A 16,134-nucleotide genomic window follows, 5' to 3' on the forward strand; every position below is an offset into this window, starting at 1 on the left:
TATGTCATTTTTAAAAAAAATAATTCATGATTTAATATGAGTTTTGTGAGGGAATTGGAGTCAAAAATTGAAGTGACTCTCATCCCTAAAATAAAATCAAGGTATAACCAAGTGGATGCGAATCATAACTTTTTGAGAAATAAAATAAGTATTTCATGATGAAATTTAGAAAAAGAATAGCTTAAGGACAAAAATGAAAGCAGGAAAAATTGTATTTAGCGGTCGCTTAATTTATCCTTGCATATGATAGGGTTTTTGACTGCCATGGCAATACCATAAAGCTCTTGCAGTCACCGTAAGCTTCAGTTTCTGCAATCGTTAGGGCTTTTACATATAGTTACGCATCTAATTAATGATTCCAACTTCAATCAAGACCTGTTTTTCATAGCTAACGATGTCTAATTTACAGTTGAATTCTTTAACGCAGGTTTGATTTTTGTCCGATTGTTCACGTGGTGGAGACATGTATTCTTCTCGAGCAAGTAATGCATACGGGCAATCATATGGCGGCCAATCTGGGTTTTCTCAAAACGTGAGTTCGATGTTCAACTTTCCTGGAATTTAATTGAATCCGCATGTGGGTTAGGGTATTAGACCTCACGCATTGTCTTTCATAAAATCTCTTTCAAAAGATACAGCTTTTGCTTGGTTTGGTTGATTCTGTAATCTGTGTTCAGAGAAACTATGGCTAAGTTGTTATCTTATCCTCTATCTTCTTATTGTGCAGGCCTTTTTTACTTCAAGAAACTCAATTTGTGAATTAGATTATTGTCACACACTAGCGCATACTTATGTTTTTGATACCCTTTTTATGGGGTCTTTTTGTTCCTGTGTAGCACTGCCCATCTGTTTGAAGATGCTCGCTTGTGTACGTATTGATTAAAGCTTTTTCTTCCTGCCTCTTTATTATTACCTTTGCAGCTGGGGTCTGCATATTCTGCAAGTTCTGTAGTAGGACCAGATAGGGGCTCCCAACACCCCCTGTCTTCTCGGCATCCGTCAATACTAATTAATTCTCAGGAAGCAGACATTGGTGGGTATGGACCTCATCCTTCATCTGCAGCACATTATGGGGGGCAATATGGATCTGTGTATGGGTCAGCTGCTTTGACAACTGCTCAACAGGTCTGCAGATATAAATTTTCATTCTTATTCCTTAGTTTCTTTGTATTTTCTACAACTTCTGCCTTAATTTACAACATTTGACTGATGTACTTTTGCCTTTCTGCTTGGCTTGAGTTTTTTGATGGCCTTGTCTCCTAGTGTCCTGTGTACAGGGTCTGTGTTGAAGTTGAGCTTGTAAGTAAAATTTGATGTAAATGAACTTATACTGTATGCATATATGTGGTGGCACAAAATCAATTGTCTCTCTCCCTCTTATTTTTATCGGCAGCTTATATAGGTTCTGCCTTCGATGTTGCAAACATATGCTATCTTGGGATTGTTTTGTCTAATGGATTTCTTTCTAATCTGGTCACTTGAAAGTGAGAAGACCATGTTGTACCTACCAATTTGTTGGGTTGCTAAAGTGCATGACATGACCACTAGCCTTGTTGCCTAAAATTTTAAAAGGTTACACAACTATTGCATCATATGTTGGAAAGAATTTATTGTAATATGTATTATTTAACAGACCGTTCCATAAGAACAGCAAAGTCACTTAATATTTTTTTTATGCCACTTAATGTCGTTATGGGGTTACTGATATGTGTACCAATCTGGGTAAATAAAATTGCTAACATGTATTGTTGTTTTAGCATAAAACACATTAACAGAATCAGAATAACTGACTCCCATGGGTTGGTAAATAGGCTTACAGGATTTACTTAATCATGATATAATTTATGGTTCTATCAATGCCCTTGGTAACTTAAAATACTGATATAACAATAAGAAGAGTCAAGATATCAAGATATCAATGTCAAAAAAACATTGTGGTTGCTTTATTTTATTACTTCTCGTACCTAATAAATTAGTGTGCTCACAGTTAATTAGTTTTTTGAGCCATTTTGTCTCTTGTGGTGACCGGATTACTGCCTCCTCTTCCCTTTTTCTACTGCCTTACCAATATTCAAGCCTATGTTGTGTAGGTTCCAGCAATTATTGCCAAAGGGACTGGTTCATCAACTTTGGGAGGTCGTGGAGTCTATTCCTCTGCGCTGCCTGATTCACCTAAGTTTGCATCTAGTGACTATGTCTCATCGTCAAGCCATGGATACAGTCACAAAGGTAATCAAATATTTGCAGAGAAGATTTCAGATTATCCTGCAATGGGCAGACGGCAGTACAGTGATCTACAAGGTGCTTATATGGTAAGGGACTTGCAAGCAGAACCAACTACAAGATATACTGATTCCGTTGGTTTATATACTCAACAACAGGTGATGTTTTTTCCTTTCCATTTAAAAAATATCTCAGTTCTATTACTTGCCGGCTATTTCTTTTATTAAAAAATCTTCTCACTCTCATCTGCTAGTTCATGTTTAAAATGGTCTAATTGGGTATGCTTCAAACTGAACTGGCTTTATGTCCATTTGTTTCATCTCCTTTAACAGCCAGATATTTATGATCGAATTGATCAAGTGTCACGGCTTAGGCAAGAACATCTGCGAAAATCTCAGTCACTGCAATCTCCTTCTGTTGATGGAGGTGCCAGGTATTTCTTTACTTTGGTACACTTTGGTTGTATGATGTGTTAAAGTAACTTGGCTTTTGTTCTGATGGCGACTGGTGCTTCCCTGTGAGTCTAGCTATTTTCCACATTAATGAGTGGACTGGTCATCCTTTCCTTCTATATGATAAGTAGGCATATACTTTTTGGTGATAGTTTGTGCACAGCATATGCTTCATACGACACTGAGTAGCAACACATTTCTGGCAGACAGATTGATTATCTTGCAGCAAGGGATGCTGCTAGTCGTCATTCCACTCAAGATACTGTACCTTATAGAGGAAGAATGGATGCTGATCCTCGCAGTTCATCAATGTTCAGTGCCTCTTCACATGATGGGCAGCATGCTCCTTCTATATTGGGGGCAGCACCACGAAGAAATGTAGACGATCTCTTGTATCCTCAAAGTTCATCAAATACAGGTTATGGAGTTAGCTTGCCTCCTGGTAGGGACTATGGCACTGGAAAAGGGCTTCATGGTACATCTCTGGAGTCAAATTACCCGGGTAGTTCGTTGTTGCGCGCTGGTGTTCCAAGGATTGATGACGAAAAGGATGACAGGGCTACTTATCTTCGAGAATTTGAACGAAGAGAAGAGGAGCGTCATCGGGACCATTTAAGTGAGAGGGAGAAAGAAGGAGAGAGGGAGAAGGAGCGTCAACGCGACCGTGATCGTGAACGTGCACGGGAGAGAGATCGTGAAAGAGAAAGAGAACGAGAACGAGAACGAGAACGGGAAAGAAAACGTGATAGGGAACACATTTTGGAGTTGCGAGGAAAGGAAAGGGAGCGAGAGCGCAAACGTGGGATTGAACCTCGACATGACCGAACTCCAGCAAGACCGTCTATGGATCACCGCGGTTCTTCTTTGATAAAGGAGGGGAAATCCTTACGACGGGATTCCTTAAGCCATGAAGTTCTGCATAGGTGGATCATGATGTTTCATTTTGCGTCCTACTCTAGTTGTGAATATATAGCTGCTTATATCTTGAAGCCTTCATAACTAACTTGCTGTTCTGCTATGCTGAAGGCGCCACTCACCTGTTAAAGAAAAAAGGAGAGAATATGCCTGCAAGGTAAAGGAAAAACAATAAGTTGTGATTCGATGACCTATAAACTTTGTTCCTGTCTAATGGGCTACTCTCTATTCTTTGCCGATTTTCAGTTCTGGACTTGAGAGGATTTGATCTATATGCTTCATATCATTGTTTCTTGCTCAGCCTTTTTTCATTTTACCCAGATTGCCAGTGTTCTTTTATCTCGGTTGAGTATATGCCGTTGGCAAATTTCTCACTCCCCCATCTTCAGTGTAATTTATCCGTTTCTGGAGTATCCTCCTGCAATATCTTATTTTGGTGGTCTTTAAGCCCTGGTTTTCAGTGTTTAAAATCCTGGCTTCTTGTTTCTTGTTTTGTTGGCTTCACCTTATCCTTATTTCCTATATTTTGAGCACACCTCTGATGTCCTGGCACCCTCTACCTATTCTTTTGGTTCCTAGTTGCTTTCATGGATGGTGTTGCCATGTTGCTACTCGCTCAGAGATTCTGAATTCATACATCTGAACCTTAAGCATGAACCCAACATCTTCTGCACATGGTCTGAAGACGATGTTGGATAATGGCCATTTTGGCCTCTTATTTGAAATTTAGTGCTTTATTGAACTCTGAAAAAGTTGAAAGCTGGTTCTCAAGTTTTTTTTCTTTGAATTACTCTTTACATTGTTCCTTTGTAATGTCTTTGTATTGCAACTTGAATGGTCTTTTGAGGATTTTGTTCCTGTTTCTAATCAATAATGGCGACTTGCAGGTTCATTCATTCAGTTTGGTAGCTGAGGAAAGGGATTATCTGTCCATTGATAAGCGGTATCCCAGACTTTTCGTAGCTCCAGAATTTACCAAAGTAAGAAATCCTAGGAATTTCCATATGAGCTGGTGTTCTATTTTAATAGTTGAATATCCTTTTTCACTTGATGTTGTACTTATTTTAGGCTGTCGTTCATTGGCCAAAGCAGAACCTTAGACTTTCAATCCATACTCCTGTCAGGTCTCTTGCTCTTCTGAAGTTTATCTGTTGCCGCTTTTTAGTCTCGATAGAATTTTCTTTTTGTTGACATTTTCAGTGTTGGGTATATTGTTTGTTCATTGCTGCTTCAGTTTTGGCATTTTTTCTGTTAAACATTTTCGGCCAAAATTATGAGTTATTCTTACATCTCCATAACGGCATTACCTGTTGAGTGGAACAGTTTTGAACATGACTTTGTTGAAGGCAGCAGTATAGCTGAGTTGACAAATCCGTCCAGTGAGCCTTTCGCTGAGGATCGTGTAAAACTGGCTCATGGAAGCACAATTTGGAATGCAAAGGTAGGCCATTTGTGATTTTGCTTTGCTGTCTTAGTATGCATAGTTGACTTGTAGCTATAAAAAATTGATTTGATTGGAAACTTATTCATTATGTATCCAACTTCAATGGTTTAGCTATGAAGGGTTTAATGGATCTATTTATCCATTTATTTGTTCTTTCACTCAAGTGCTTGATATCTTCTTCTTCTTCTTCTTTTTTCCTGTGTGGTGCCATCATTTGTATGCTCTTGTAGTTTAATTCTGATGCTTTTGGTGATTTGGTGGCATTTGGAAACTTTTATTTTCAGAAAAAAGTCACATTTTCTTTACGTGTGTGTTTTTGAGGCTGTTTAAAAATTTGTGATTTTCATGTTCATCCTTTTTGACTTTTTCTAGCTACACAAAGGAGGAAACTTTAAAATGATTTGAGAATTTAATTCTTGATGGTGATATAATTAACTCTTGATGCACATTCTGTTGTGCCTTTTTACCGAGTAAGGGAGTCCTTTCTCTTACATATTGAAACTCTGCAATTCCCATTGTAAAGCATTTCTACTGAAAGAGATATTATCCCAAGAGACTTCAACTCTACTAAAATTTGCATAATCTTGTATCGTAGCTTCCTTAGAGTTGGTGAATCTTGATTGAACCTGAAATCTTTCTTTTCAATGGAAGAATCAACCCAAGTATCGTGCCAAAAAAGAATTCCTCTGCCCCTTCCTACTTTGAAAAAAGTGAAAGACTGGCACAAGTTCCATAATCCACCTTCCTCCATTCCCCTTGAGAAACAAAAATAACTCCATGACCCCTTCCTTAACTGTAATTGAGAAAGAAGCTGAAAGAAATGCATTTTTTTTATCCCAAGAGCATCATCATCTCACCCCAAATCCTTTTCTGAAGATATAATGAATGAAGTCCCTGTTAACAAAATCATAATGTTTCTCCATATCAAGCTTATGTAGCACACCCTTGTGTTTTTATATTTTTCTTTCATAATAATTATTCATGTTTTATTCCTAGTTTTAAATAGCCTTTATATTGATGTTTTGTATGCCTTCTTAGTTTTTTCACTAAGTTAGTGCCTCATTTTGCCATTGGTTCAGATGATTTTGATGAGCGGAGTTGGCAAGAATGCTCTGGAAGATTTGTCATCTGAGAGAACCTCTAATGACCACATACCCCATATTTGCAATATACTTAGATTTTCTGTCCTGAAAAGGGACCGCTCTTTCATGGCAATTGGTGGTCCATGGAGTTCTGCTGATGGTGGTGACCCATCAGTTGATGATTCTGTTTTAATTCGAACTGCTCTAAGGTTAGTGCTATTCCTTTTTGTAAAATTGTGCTTCCGACCTTGATGCTTTCCTGTAGCGGGTATGAAGTATTATTTTGTTTTTCCAGATATGCAAAGGATGTCATTCGACTGGATCTGCAATCCTGCAGTCATTGGAATCGTTTCCTTGAGGTATTAATTCATTTTGGCTTCTACTTGTTTGTTGTTCATCAGGTTTTGGGTTAATATGTGAACTAGACGCATCACAATACATCTTGCAACTTTTTAGACATTTGCACGACTACTTTTTTTGTTTTTGTTTTTGGGATATTGGTTGCAATTCGAATTTGTGCATTAATAACAATTCTTGTACTTAGGTGTTATGTTGTTACTTGTTAGATGAGCCATGTGAATTTCTTATTTGGTTAGATTCCTACCATCTGGATGTTCCAAAGAATGTTTTACTATTTGGTTGCTGCACATATCTTGATGTCAGAGAGCTATTTTTTAAAATCATCTTAAATTGGCATTTCCAGATACACTATGACAGAGTTGGGAAGGATGGGTTCTTTAGTCATAAAGAGGTCACTGTACTTTTCCTTCCTGATTTGTCCGAATGTCTCCCTTCATTGGATACGTGGCGAGATCAGTGGCTTGCTCATAAGAAAGCTGTTTCTGAAAGAGAACTTCAATCGCAAAAAGAGGTTGCTTTTGTTTTCCTTGAAATTAATATTCACTATTTGTTGGGGTTAAAATGGTCGGTTACGGTCGATTTTTTTCCCGGTTTTTGACATTAATTTAATCGACGATTGTTGGTTGGTTATTGTCGGTTATCGATTGATTTTTCGGTCAGTTCTTTAATGAAATATGAATTTTTTTTTTTGTAAATAACTGGCCGATCTGGTTAGTTACCGGTCTGTTCGATTATATCGGTAATTTTTTTACAGCCCTACTATTTGTCCTCCCTGCATGTTTTTGCTAAATCATCTTATTTTGAAAGCAAGTAATAGAAAATAATTTTTTTACACATAGGACATCTTATAATGAATGTAGAATTCTACTTACCTAAACTTTTCATCTGTATTTTTAGTGTGGATGAAATATGTCTGGTGCAAGATTGTTGCGGGTCATGGACCTTCACCGCTCTTCTGAAATATATGCAGCAAAATGGAGATCTTTTATCTGTGCAATTAAAATTGTTAGTGATAGTGGTCAGAAGTGGTACCTAACACCTATTTAATTTTATGATTTTGCCGCATAATATAGAACTTCGATAAGCCGACAATGTGCCATGATGTGTTCACTTGACAGCTCCCAGTCTCCCTATTTTTTCTTCTCTTGTAATTCTTCCTCATTCCATCTTCATTTTATATATGTAATGCTCACAAAGCAACACAGCATGCTTTGGCAATACACTTAACCAGATATAAATCCAATCCGCCTGTGTTTAAGCATTTCAATTGGGATTTTTAAGTTGATAATATCCATCAGATTCTCATCTTAATGTTGTATGATGCGGTTTTTTGGATTGGTTCTATCTGAAGTTTCTAATCTAGGTACGTATCTCATACTACTTCTGATTTGATCGTATATGGTTCCTCAAATTTCTAACAAGGATGATTGTCAGTCTTCTTTACAACCTTAACTGCTGTTAATTCTCCTACCACATGCACTTTTGCAGCTGTTACCACTCTATCCTTCATTTCCAAATTATTTTTCATGATGGGATATTGCATTAATAGCACCCTTATTTGACAGTTTAATGTATAATCTTGTAATTGTTTAGCACTGGAAGAACAAATGTTGTGCTACCTGGAATAAGTAATTCGAATCTATTAGCAAAACTTATGTATACCTATTTACTATGCTCACCTTTTCGTTTTCCTCTCACTTTTCCCATACATTGCTCGGGTCCACACATGATTAACGAACGAGTAGGAAAGTAGTATCTGTTGGCTGTAGTTTATTGTGCTTCTCTTTTTTTTCTTCCCGACTTCAGCATAAAGTGGTGTATGATGGACGTGTTATTTAGATTAAAACTAACATAACTTGTGTTCTTTCAGAAAATTCAAGAGAAAAAGGAAAGGCTTAAAGGTTAGTGGAGTATGCAAATATTTTCTTCAACCATTTTTGTTTTTTATGCATTGACACTGGTAGCCACTTTGCACCTTTTCCTCAGGTAAGGAAATTGATTCATCAAATGATTCTAAACGAGTGAACAAATCAGACAAAAACAATGAATTGGCATCTTCTGGAGTGGCAGTGGATGTCAAAAAGGCAAAAGAAGGCAATTTGATGGAAGGTATTGCAATTGAGGGACAAGCTGATGAACATGGAGAGTATGGGACAAAGAATGGGAGTATGAACGAAGGAGGCAAGATTGTTGAGAATGAACAAGGAGAAACAGGCGCTTGGACAGCTGGCAGTGCAAAGCCTGGAAAAAAGAAGATTATAAGGAAGATTGTCAAGCACAAGGTTGCAGATAAAAAACTAGTTGCGGATAGTACTGGTGGCAAAAAGGACTCCTTAGATGAGAAGGTTCTTGGAGAAAAAGGTGCACAATTGGAGACCTCGGGGGAACAGAATAAATGTTCAGCTAAACCTGCAGATATGAGCACTTTTGTAAGGAGAAAAGTTACAAAAAAGGTCCCCATGCCGAGCACTGCTGAAGAAACAGATAAGGATGTGCAGCTTAAGTTAAAAGACAAGGATGATGACTGTTCTGAAGACAAACAAAAGGATAAATCTGATCCTGGCAGCACTCCAATTGTGAAAGATGCTAATGTGAAGACAACCATAAAGAGGAAAATTATTAAGAGGGTACCCAAGAAAAAAGCAACTGGTGCAGAAGCAAGCGATGGGGCCATTCATGAAGCTGATCCAGTTGACAAGCATGCTGCAGATACAGGAGAACATGCACATGAAGTCAAGAAGTCCATCAAGAAAGTAATTTCTAAAAAGAAAACAGAAGCAGTTGCTGACAAGAAAGATAATGTGGCCGTTTCATCTAAAACCACTATTGTGGCTGACAAGGAGGATAAAAGGACTGAAAAGGTAAGTGATATAAAAAATGGCTCGGGGACTAATGTGGGGATGAAGGCTGAGAAGAAAACTACTCAGAAGGTTGATCAAGCTGGCAATGGAGGAAAGCCAAAAGACAAAAAGTACAAGGATGCAAAAGATGAGTCTAGAAGCAAATCTGGTAAAGAAGTGAAAGAAATGAGAAAATCTGAAGAACTTCCCCGTCACCCTGGATTGCTATTACAAACAAAAGGGAGTAATGAATCTAAGGTAGATGATACCATTCCAAAATTAACTGCATTATCTGCCACAAGTTCTATTAAGATTATTCTGCATGAATGGTCACTTAATATTTTTCTTATACATATCTAATCGGAATTTCTTTACAACAGCTGCGTTCATTATCACTGTCACTGGATTCCTTATTGGAATACACTGATAAGGACATTGAGGAATCAACATTTGAGGTTTGCTTTTCTCATCAATTTGTGTTCATTTCTGCTGGTTGATGTAGTGTGCCTTTTTGTCTTCAACTAGTTACTCTTTCTATACGTTCTTTACACTACTTGTGCAAAATGCCAGATTAATAGCTTCATTGCTAATGGTTGCCTTACTTTAACATTCTACAGCTTTCATTATTTGCGGAATCACTTTGTGAAATGCTTCAATATCAAATGGGCTCTCGAATTTTACAGTTTCTGCAGGTTGGTTTATAATGTCCATGTAAGTAACACTTTTTTCATTGATGCATTTATATTAAGTGCTTGATTTTCCATGTAGAACTTGCGAAATAGGTTTGTGAGGAAAAGAAATCAACATAAGAGGCTACGGGAAGAAAAGAATGTGGATAAAAATGACAAGAAATCGCCATCAAAGCGTCTGAAAACCAATAAGCTTCCTGTGAAAAGCAAACCAACTAATTCTGAAATGTCAAAAGCAGCTCAACCAGGTGATGAAAAAGATGCAACTCAACCAGGTGATGAAAAAGCTGCAGCTCAACCTGATGATGCCAAACTTGTGGCCGATGAGGGTAAATCTGCTGAGCTTCTGAAAACCAATGAGCTTCCTGTGAAAAGCAAACCAGCTAATTCTGAAAAGTCAAATGCAGCTCAACCAGGTGATGAAAAAGCTGCAGCTCAACCTGATGATGCCAAAATTTTGGCTGATGAGGGTAAATCTGCTGAGCTTATTGAAGATACAAAACTGGAGTACGAATCTGATGTTGAGGAGGACCCAGAGGAAGATCCAGAAGAATATGATGAGGTGGAGGATGCAAATACTGGATCTGACTCTAACGAGGTAAGAATATTGTTTCTTGTAAATTTGTACAAGCTTTTTTTCACATAAGGGTTTGCCATATATGAACTAGGATTCAATGGAAATAGATGGAGTACCACAAAGCTGACATTTTGGGGGCCTGATTGTGTTTTTAGTCATTTTGTTTGGCATGACTTTCAACCTTGTACCGCATTCAATATTGTTATAGTTTAATTAAGTTAATTGTATGATCTCTTCAGCCGTTGCATTTGTACATTTAGACTTTGATTATTCATTATTTTCTGATTGAGGCTGTTTTTTTAACCTGTGCTTACATATGTATTTACTTTCTAAACAGACTAACTTAGGAGAAGGGAAGACTGAGGAGGATGTGGAGCTTGAAAAGGTGACGGGAAATACAAATGATGATCCCAGAGAATCTGCCAGGGAAAAAACTGATATGGAAGTTGATGAGGAAGATCCAGAAGAATATGATGAGGTGGAGGATGCAAGTACTGGATCTGACTCTAACGAGGCACGAATACTGTTTCTTGTAAATTTGTACAAGCTTTTTTTCGCAGAAGAGTTGCCTTATATGAACTAGTAGTCAATGGAAATAGATGGAGTACCCCAAGCTGACACTTTGGGGGGTCTGATTGCGTTTTTAGTCATTTTGTTTTGCATGACTTTCAACCGTGTACTGCATTTAATATTGTTAATAGTTTAGGTAGCTTAATCGTACTGATCTCTTCACCTGTTGCTTTTGTACATTTAGACTTTGATTATGCATTATTTTCTGATTGAGGCTGTTTTTTTTCCCCCCTGTGCTTACCTATGTATTTTCTTCTAAACAGACTGACTTAGGAGAAGGGAAGACTGAGGAGGATGCAGAGCTTGAAAAGGTGATGGGCAATACAAATGATGATCCCAAAGAATCTGCCAAGGAAAAAACTGATATGGAAGTCGATGAGGCAAAACCCAAGTTTGATGTGGATAAAATAGAGGCCAAGGTGGAGTCAGAGAAGAAAGAGCCTCTGTCAAGGAAGTTGGCTGTGGTTGATAAAGAGCTGTTGCAGGTATGTTCCGAGGAATCTCTTGTTTCTTTTTGTGATTAATAATAATGAGGAAACGTTCTTTTGTTATGAAAAACCAATTTTTTCTTTCTCAAACAGGCTTTTCGGTTCTTTGACCGGAATCAAGTAGGCTACCTAAGAGTAAGTTCTAACTTTTTTAACTCCCTACCCCTAGTAGCATATTATCATGTGATAGACTAGTGAGGAGTATTTCTTTTGTTTTCAGGTCGAAGACTTGAGGTTAATTATCCACAACTTGGGGAAATTTCTCTCGCACAGGGATGTCAAGGTGAGAGCAGCCTTCTCCCACATTAATCTCTGAATTCTAGCTTTTATGGTTTTACCAACAGTTGATCCCCGCTTTAGGAACTTGTGCAAAGTGCTTTGTTGGAGAGCAATACTGGAAGGGATGACCGCATTCTTTACAATAAACTCCTGAGGATGTAATGTTTTAGGATGAAGTGTTTCTGGGTTTTAATTTTTGAAGACTCGAATCGATAATGCTCTTGAATTTCTTTTGTATAAACCTTAAAGAGATGGGAAAAAAATAATGAATTCATGCAAGTTTTATTCATGGAAATTGAGAATTTGGAAATCCCAAACAGGGCAACTTTTCTATATGCAGAGGGGGATACTTGAAGTTAGGCCGCCAGTTGTATTTGAACAATATGTACCTATATAGTGTGTTTGTAAGCGCACTTGCTCTTCTATTTACATCTAAAATCCTAAGCATTTCCTTCTGAAGTAGGGTACAATTTATTTTGTGAAAGTAAGGGAACATGTTATGTGCTCAAATAATGAAGGGATTGATGCCTTGGGGGACAAGTTAATTGGATGCTGAAACATCATAAAGTCTAAAAGACATGGCTACAGATTTCATGTCATATACCCAATCCCCAAATAACCCACCAATTCTCCCACAAACCGAGCCAGTTCACATGGCAGTCTTGTTCCCCACTCAAAATCTTAACCAGAAACCCAAAACCTTCATGAAAGCATAGTTATATGAGGGATTGTGGAAGATCTTGTCACTATCTGCCTTGTAGATTGTGCCTGGGAATTCTTTCTTTGTCTATGTTGGCTACATGATAGACTGATAGTAAGGGAGGAGTGGAATTCAGTGTCTGGTGACTACATGATAGTAAGGGAGGAGTTGCTGGATTTTCCTGAGCTCGAATTCCAGATTCTGCCCAAACCTCTTTCACCATAGCTGGTTCTGTGCAAGAAGTTGCCATCAATTCTTCAGAAATCTCTGTAGCCATCGAAGTTGATTGAATCAACTAGTATTGGTAACTTGGTTATATAAACCCTAAACACACTTCTACTAAATTCTTTTGAACACCTAGCTTGAGCAAGTGCTATTTGGTTACACGTCCGAGGAGCATACTGAAAACACACCATTGTCATAGTAGCCGCGACCGATATATCCCACACATTCTTGTCATCTCACTTTTAATTACTAGTTTTAGTATTTTTCTAGATAGATGGATGGCTATTCATCCCATGACTAGTGGAATTGTGAAAAAGAAAGTTGTATTTCTATGCAGTGAGATTACAAATTCAACTATGAAAAATATCAGTACTACCATTAGTGAATGGCAGGCATTGTCAATGAATGTTAAGCTCAAGCAGACATTTCATAGCTTGCTTTCTACCAACCTTCCCGTACAATCCTCTTCCCAACTTCATCGCTCTCTCCATCTCCATCTCCATCGCTCGACCACCTCGTTTTTTCAATCCCTCCACCACCACCTTCAGAATTCTGCCATCACTGCCCACTGCTTCTGCAACACTATCAACCACAACTTCCATTGTCGGAATTTGACTTCCCCATCTCTTCGTCACCCTCTCCGAACCATATGCCTCCGAATACGCAGCCCAAATAGACGCCCTAAGATAACCCTTCTCCTTCCCCCTCACCATACATCTCCTCATAGCTCCCTCTAGCCTGAAAATGGCACTTCCCACATCAATCCCACTTTCAAGACCCATCTCTATTTCTTGCATCTCCTGCTCATATTTCATTGCCTCCTCGAACTTGCATCTCTTACAATTACAGCAAAAACCCCAAGTCTCTAGCATTTCCTTCCTCTGATCCAGCGGCGAAAGCACATCAAAATATGCAAATGTGATCTCTTCACCTGCCCTGATATCCCTTGAAGCATGAACCATTATATAGTCCCCAAAGTGCAATCTCCTTGCATTGGGATTACATGAGTGGTTGATGTATGATGCCAATAACCATAGCCCGACGCCATAATATCCGCAATTCTTCCCCAAAATGTTGGCTGAAACAGAGTTCTCAACAAGAGAATTAACATCCAGGATGCTCAAAATATTACCAATATCAAGCTTCTCATTGTCATGGACATTCTCTTCTGCCTCAGGCCTAAAGAGACTCACATCAGGAATCTCAAGCGAATCTTCAATTTCTCCTTTCGACAACGTAGTAACAAATTGACGGGTTCTTTGACATTTTGTAGTTAATTCGGTAACCTTTTCAACGAAATTCTTCCACATAACTAGCTGCATATTCTCGGCCAAATCTTGGCCTGACAAGATGCCCCTCTCGGTGGCAATTGCTTTCGTTACGACCAGAAAAGTCCCCGTATCAATGTTCTTGGTAGCGAATAGGCCGCGCCCACTAAGCTCAGACTTCTTGATCTGGACTGGGCCAATGTACTCAGCAAGCTCAGGAGATTTACCCTGAAACCCGTTCAAGATCCAATTGGAGAGATCAAAAGCTCCAGTTCTTGACTGCAACTCCAATTTCTTACATTTCTCCAAATACCCATTAATCTTTTCAAGATTCCCATTATCCTGTTGATCCAGAGAGGCTGTTTTAAAGCAATCAAGAGCAGAAGAGTACCTGTTGAGAGCGAGCAAGATTTTGCCTTTGCAGATCAGAGTCTTGAAATGGGTACTCTCGATTTTCAGTGCTTCATCACAATCTCTCAAAGCTTCAGTGAAATCTCGCATCCTTGACCGCGCTTCGGCTCTGTTGGAGAGGGCTAAGCAGAGGGACTTGTGAAGCTTGAAGATGTGATCTGGGTCTGAGTTTTCATGGGCTCCTGAGATCTCGTCACGGCAGAGATCGATGAATTGAGTGTAGACTTGTAAGGATTGTTGCCATTCTTCTCTGAGGAGGAGCTCCGTGGCTTGCGATCTGAGCTGTTGCATCTGCTCGTCCGCCATCTCTTGCAAGCATGGGCGCATTCGAACCTCTTTTGACTGGTCTTCGTTAGTGCACTTTAAAGTTTGAGGTTTTCAACGGTTACATTTGTAACGGCTATGTCTAGGTTCTTATAGAATTACAGCTGTCCTATATTTAGATGATGCATGCATGTGTATATGAGAATATAAGATTGCAGGTTCCTCATAAAGTGAGAATGTTCATGTGGAGGGCTTGTAAAAATAGTCTTCCTACTCGTACTGGTCTTCAACGACGCGGTCTGAATGTGCCTAGCCTATGCGTTGTTTGTGGTGTTGATGAGGAAACTATTCATCATGTCTTGGTGAGTTGTTGTATGGCTCGAAGGTGCTGGGAAATTATTGGATGGGATGCTCGGTTGCATAGAGATGGTGGTCCTTCTTTTTTTGATCTTTTTCAGATGCTTTGTGATGCTTTTGACTCAAAGGAACTAGAGATGTTCTCATATATCTGTTGGAGTTTATGGTATAATAGAAATAAGGTTTTGTGGGATGAAAGTTGCCTTCTGCCTTCTAAACTTTTGAACCGAGTGGGAAATATTAGGGAGGAGTTTGATCATCTAACTTCCAATTCGAGACAGCACGTGAGACTACTTCAAAGTGTTTGGAGACCACCTATTTCGGGGATGATTAAGCTTAATTGTGATGCAGCAGTAGGTGGTTTAAAGGTGGGCTTTGGGGTGGTGCTGCGTGATGACTTTGGAGATGTTCTTGGGTCTGGTTTCTTCGGAAGACATGCTGGTTTAGGTGTATTTCATGCAGAGGCTGGAGCCATCTTATTCGGCCTTGAATTTGCTCTATCTATTGGATTACTCTCAGTCATTGTGGAAAGTGATTCTTTACAAGTGATCTCCGAACTGAATGCACATGAACCTTCACTTCACATTTGTGGAAATGTTATTATAGATATTTTAGTTTATTCTCGTCAGTTTCATTCCTGCTCTTTTAGACATGTACGGAGGTCAGCCAATACGGTGGCCCATGAATTAGCCAAACTCGGAAAAATGGCTTCTGAGGACTGTTTGTTTCTAGAGGAATGTCCTCTTTCTATTATTCCATTTGTAACTGCAGACAAGGATAATTGTTAATGGAATCTCGTTTTTCTTCTCAAAAAAAAAAAATAAAAAATCTCAACATAAATACAAAATACTCGTGTTATAAATAGGATATTCGTGAGAGCACTCCGTAAATTCAATTTAAACAATTTGAAGAGATATTTTCCGTTTTAGGCCTAAAACCTGCACGGGTTTGTCCTTAAAAAAAGTCCTTTTGGTTGAGAGGGAATCGATG

The 16,134-nt window shown here is 38.7% G+C and overlaps 2 protein-coding genes across 7 annotated transcripts; one reads left to right on the forward strand and one right to left on the reverse strand.

The window, feature by feature from the left end:
- Window positions 1-149: 149 nt before the first annotated feature.
- LOC119990446 (protein SHORT ROOT IN SALT MEDIUM 1-like) lies at window positions 150-12,229 on the forward strand. 6 transcript variants are annotated; one of them, XM_038836362.1, is made up of 24 exons: window positions 151-295; window positions 428-532; window positions 922-1,125; window positions 2,091-2,381; window positions 2,556-2,656; window positions 2,882-3,598; window positions 3,702-3,747; window positions 4,478-4,570; window positions 4,659-4,714; window positions 4,914-5,031; window positions 6,114-6,325; window positions 6,412-6,475; window positions 6,820-6,987; window positions 8,347-8,377; window positions 8,463-9,574; window positions 9,697-9,771; window positions 9,934-10,008; window positions 10,085-10,334; window positions 10,413-10,603; window positions 10,920-11,096; window positions 11,416-11,637; window positions 11,734-11,775; window positions 11,861-11,923; window positions 12,001-12,229. In XM_038836362.1, exons 2-24 carry the CDS (start codon window positions 464-466, stop codon window positions 12,079-12,081), a joined length of 4,458 nt encoding a protein of 1,485 aa, XP_038692290.1. In that variant the 5' UTR covers window positions 151-295; window positions 428-463; the 3' UTR covers window positions 12,082-12,229. The 6 variants fall into 6 exon arrangements, with proteins under 6 accessions (XP_038692292.1, XP_038692290.1, XP_038692288.1 ...); XM_038836360.1 differs by having other exon boundaries at window positions 10,085-10,603; XM_038836363.1 differs by having other exon boundaries at window positions 8,547-9,574; window positions 10,085-10,603.
- Window positions 12,230-13,150: 921 nt separating this feature from the next.
- Window positions 13,151-14,898, reverse strand: LOC119990448 (methyltransferase FGSG_00040). Its single transcript, XM_038836366.1, has one exon. It carries the CDS (start codon window positions 14,848-14,850, stop codon window positions 13,243-13,245), a length of 1,608 nt encoding a protein of 535 aa, XP_038692294.1. The 5' UTR covers window positions 14,851-14,898; the 3' UTR covers window positions 13,151-13,242.
- Window positions 14,899-16,134: the final 1,236 nt, after the last annotated feature.

Source organism: Tripterygium wilfordii, chromosome 22 (genome assembly GCF_013401445.1).
Source record: "Tripterygium wilfordii isolate XIE 37 chromosome 22, ASM1340144v1, whole genome shotgun sequence".
In the NCBI taxonomy this organism is placed as follows: Eukaryota; Viridiplantae; Streptophyta; class Magnoliopsida; order Celastrales; family Celastraceae; genus Tripterygium; species Tripterygium wilfordii.

Coding starts and splice junctions, on each gene's coding strand:
- LOC119990448 (XM_038836366.1), bottom strand. CDS start 14,850: ATGCGCCCATGCTTGCAAGAGATGGCGGACGAGCAGATGCAACAGCTC.
- LOC119990446 (XM_038836360.1), top strand. CDS start 464: ATGTATTCTTCTCGAGCAAGTAATGCATACGGGCAATCATATGGCGGC. Junction 4,571..4,658: donor TAGCTCCAGAATTTACCAAA/GTAAGAAATCCT, acceptor TACTTATTTTAG/GCTGTCGTTCATTGGCCAAA. Junction 4,715..4,913: donor TCAATCCATACTCCTGTCAG/GTCTCTTGCTCT, acceptor TGAGTGGAACAG/TTTTGAACATGACTTTGTTG.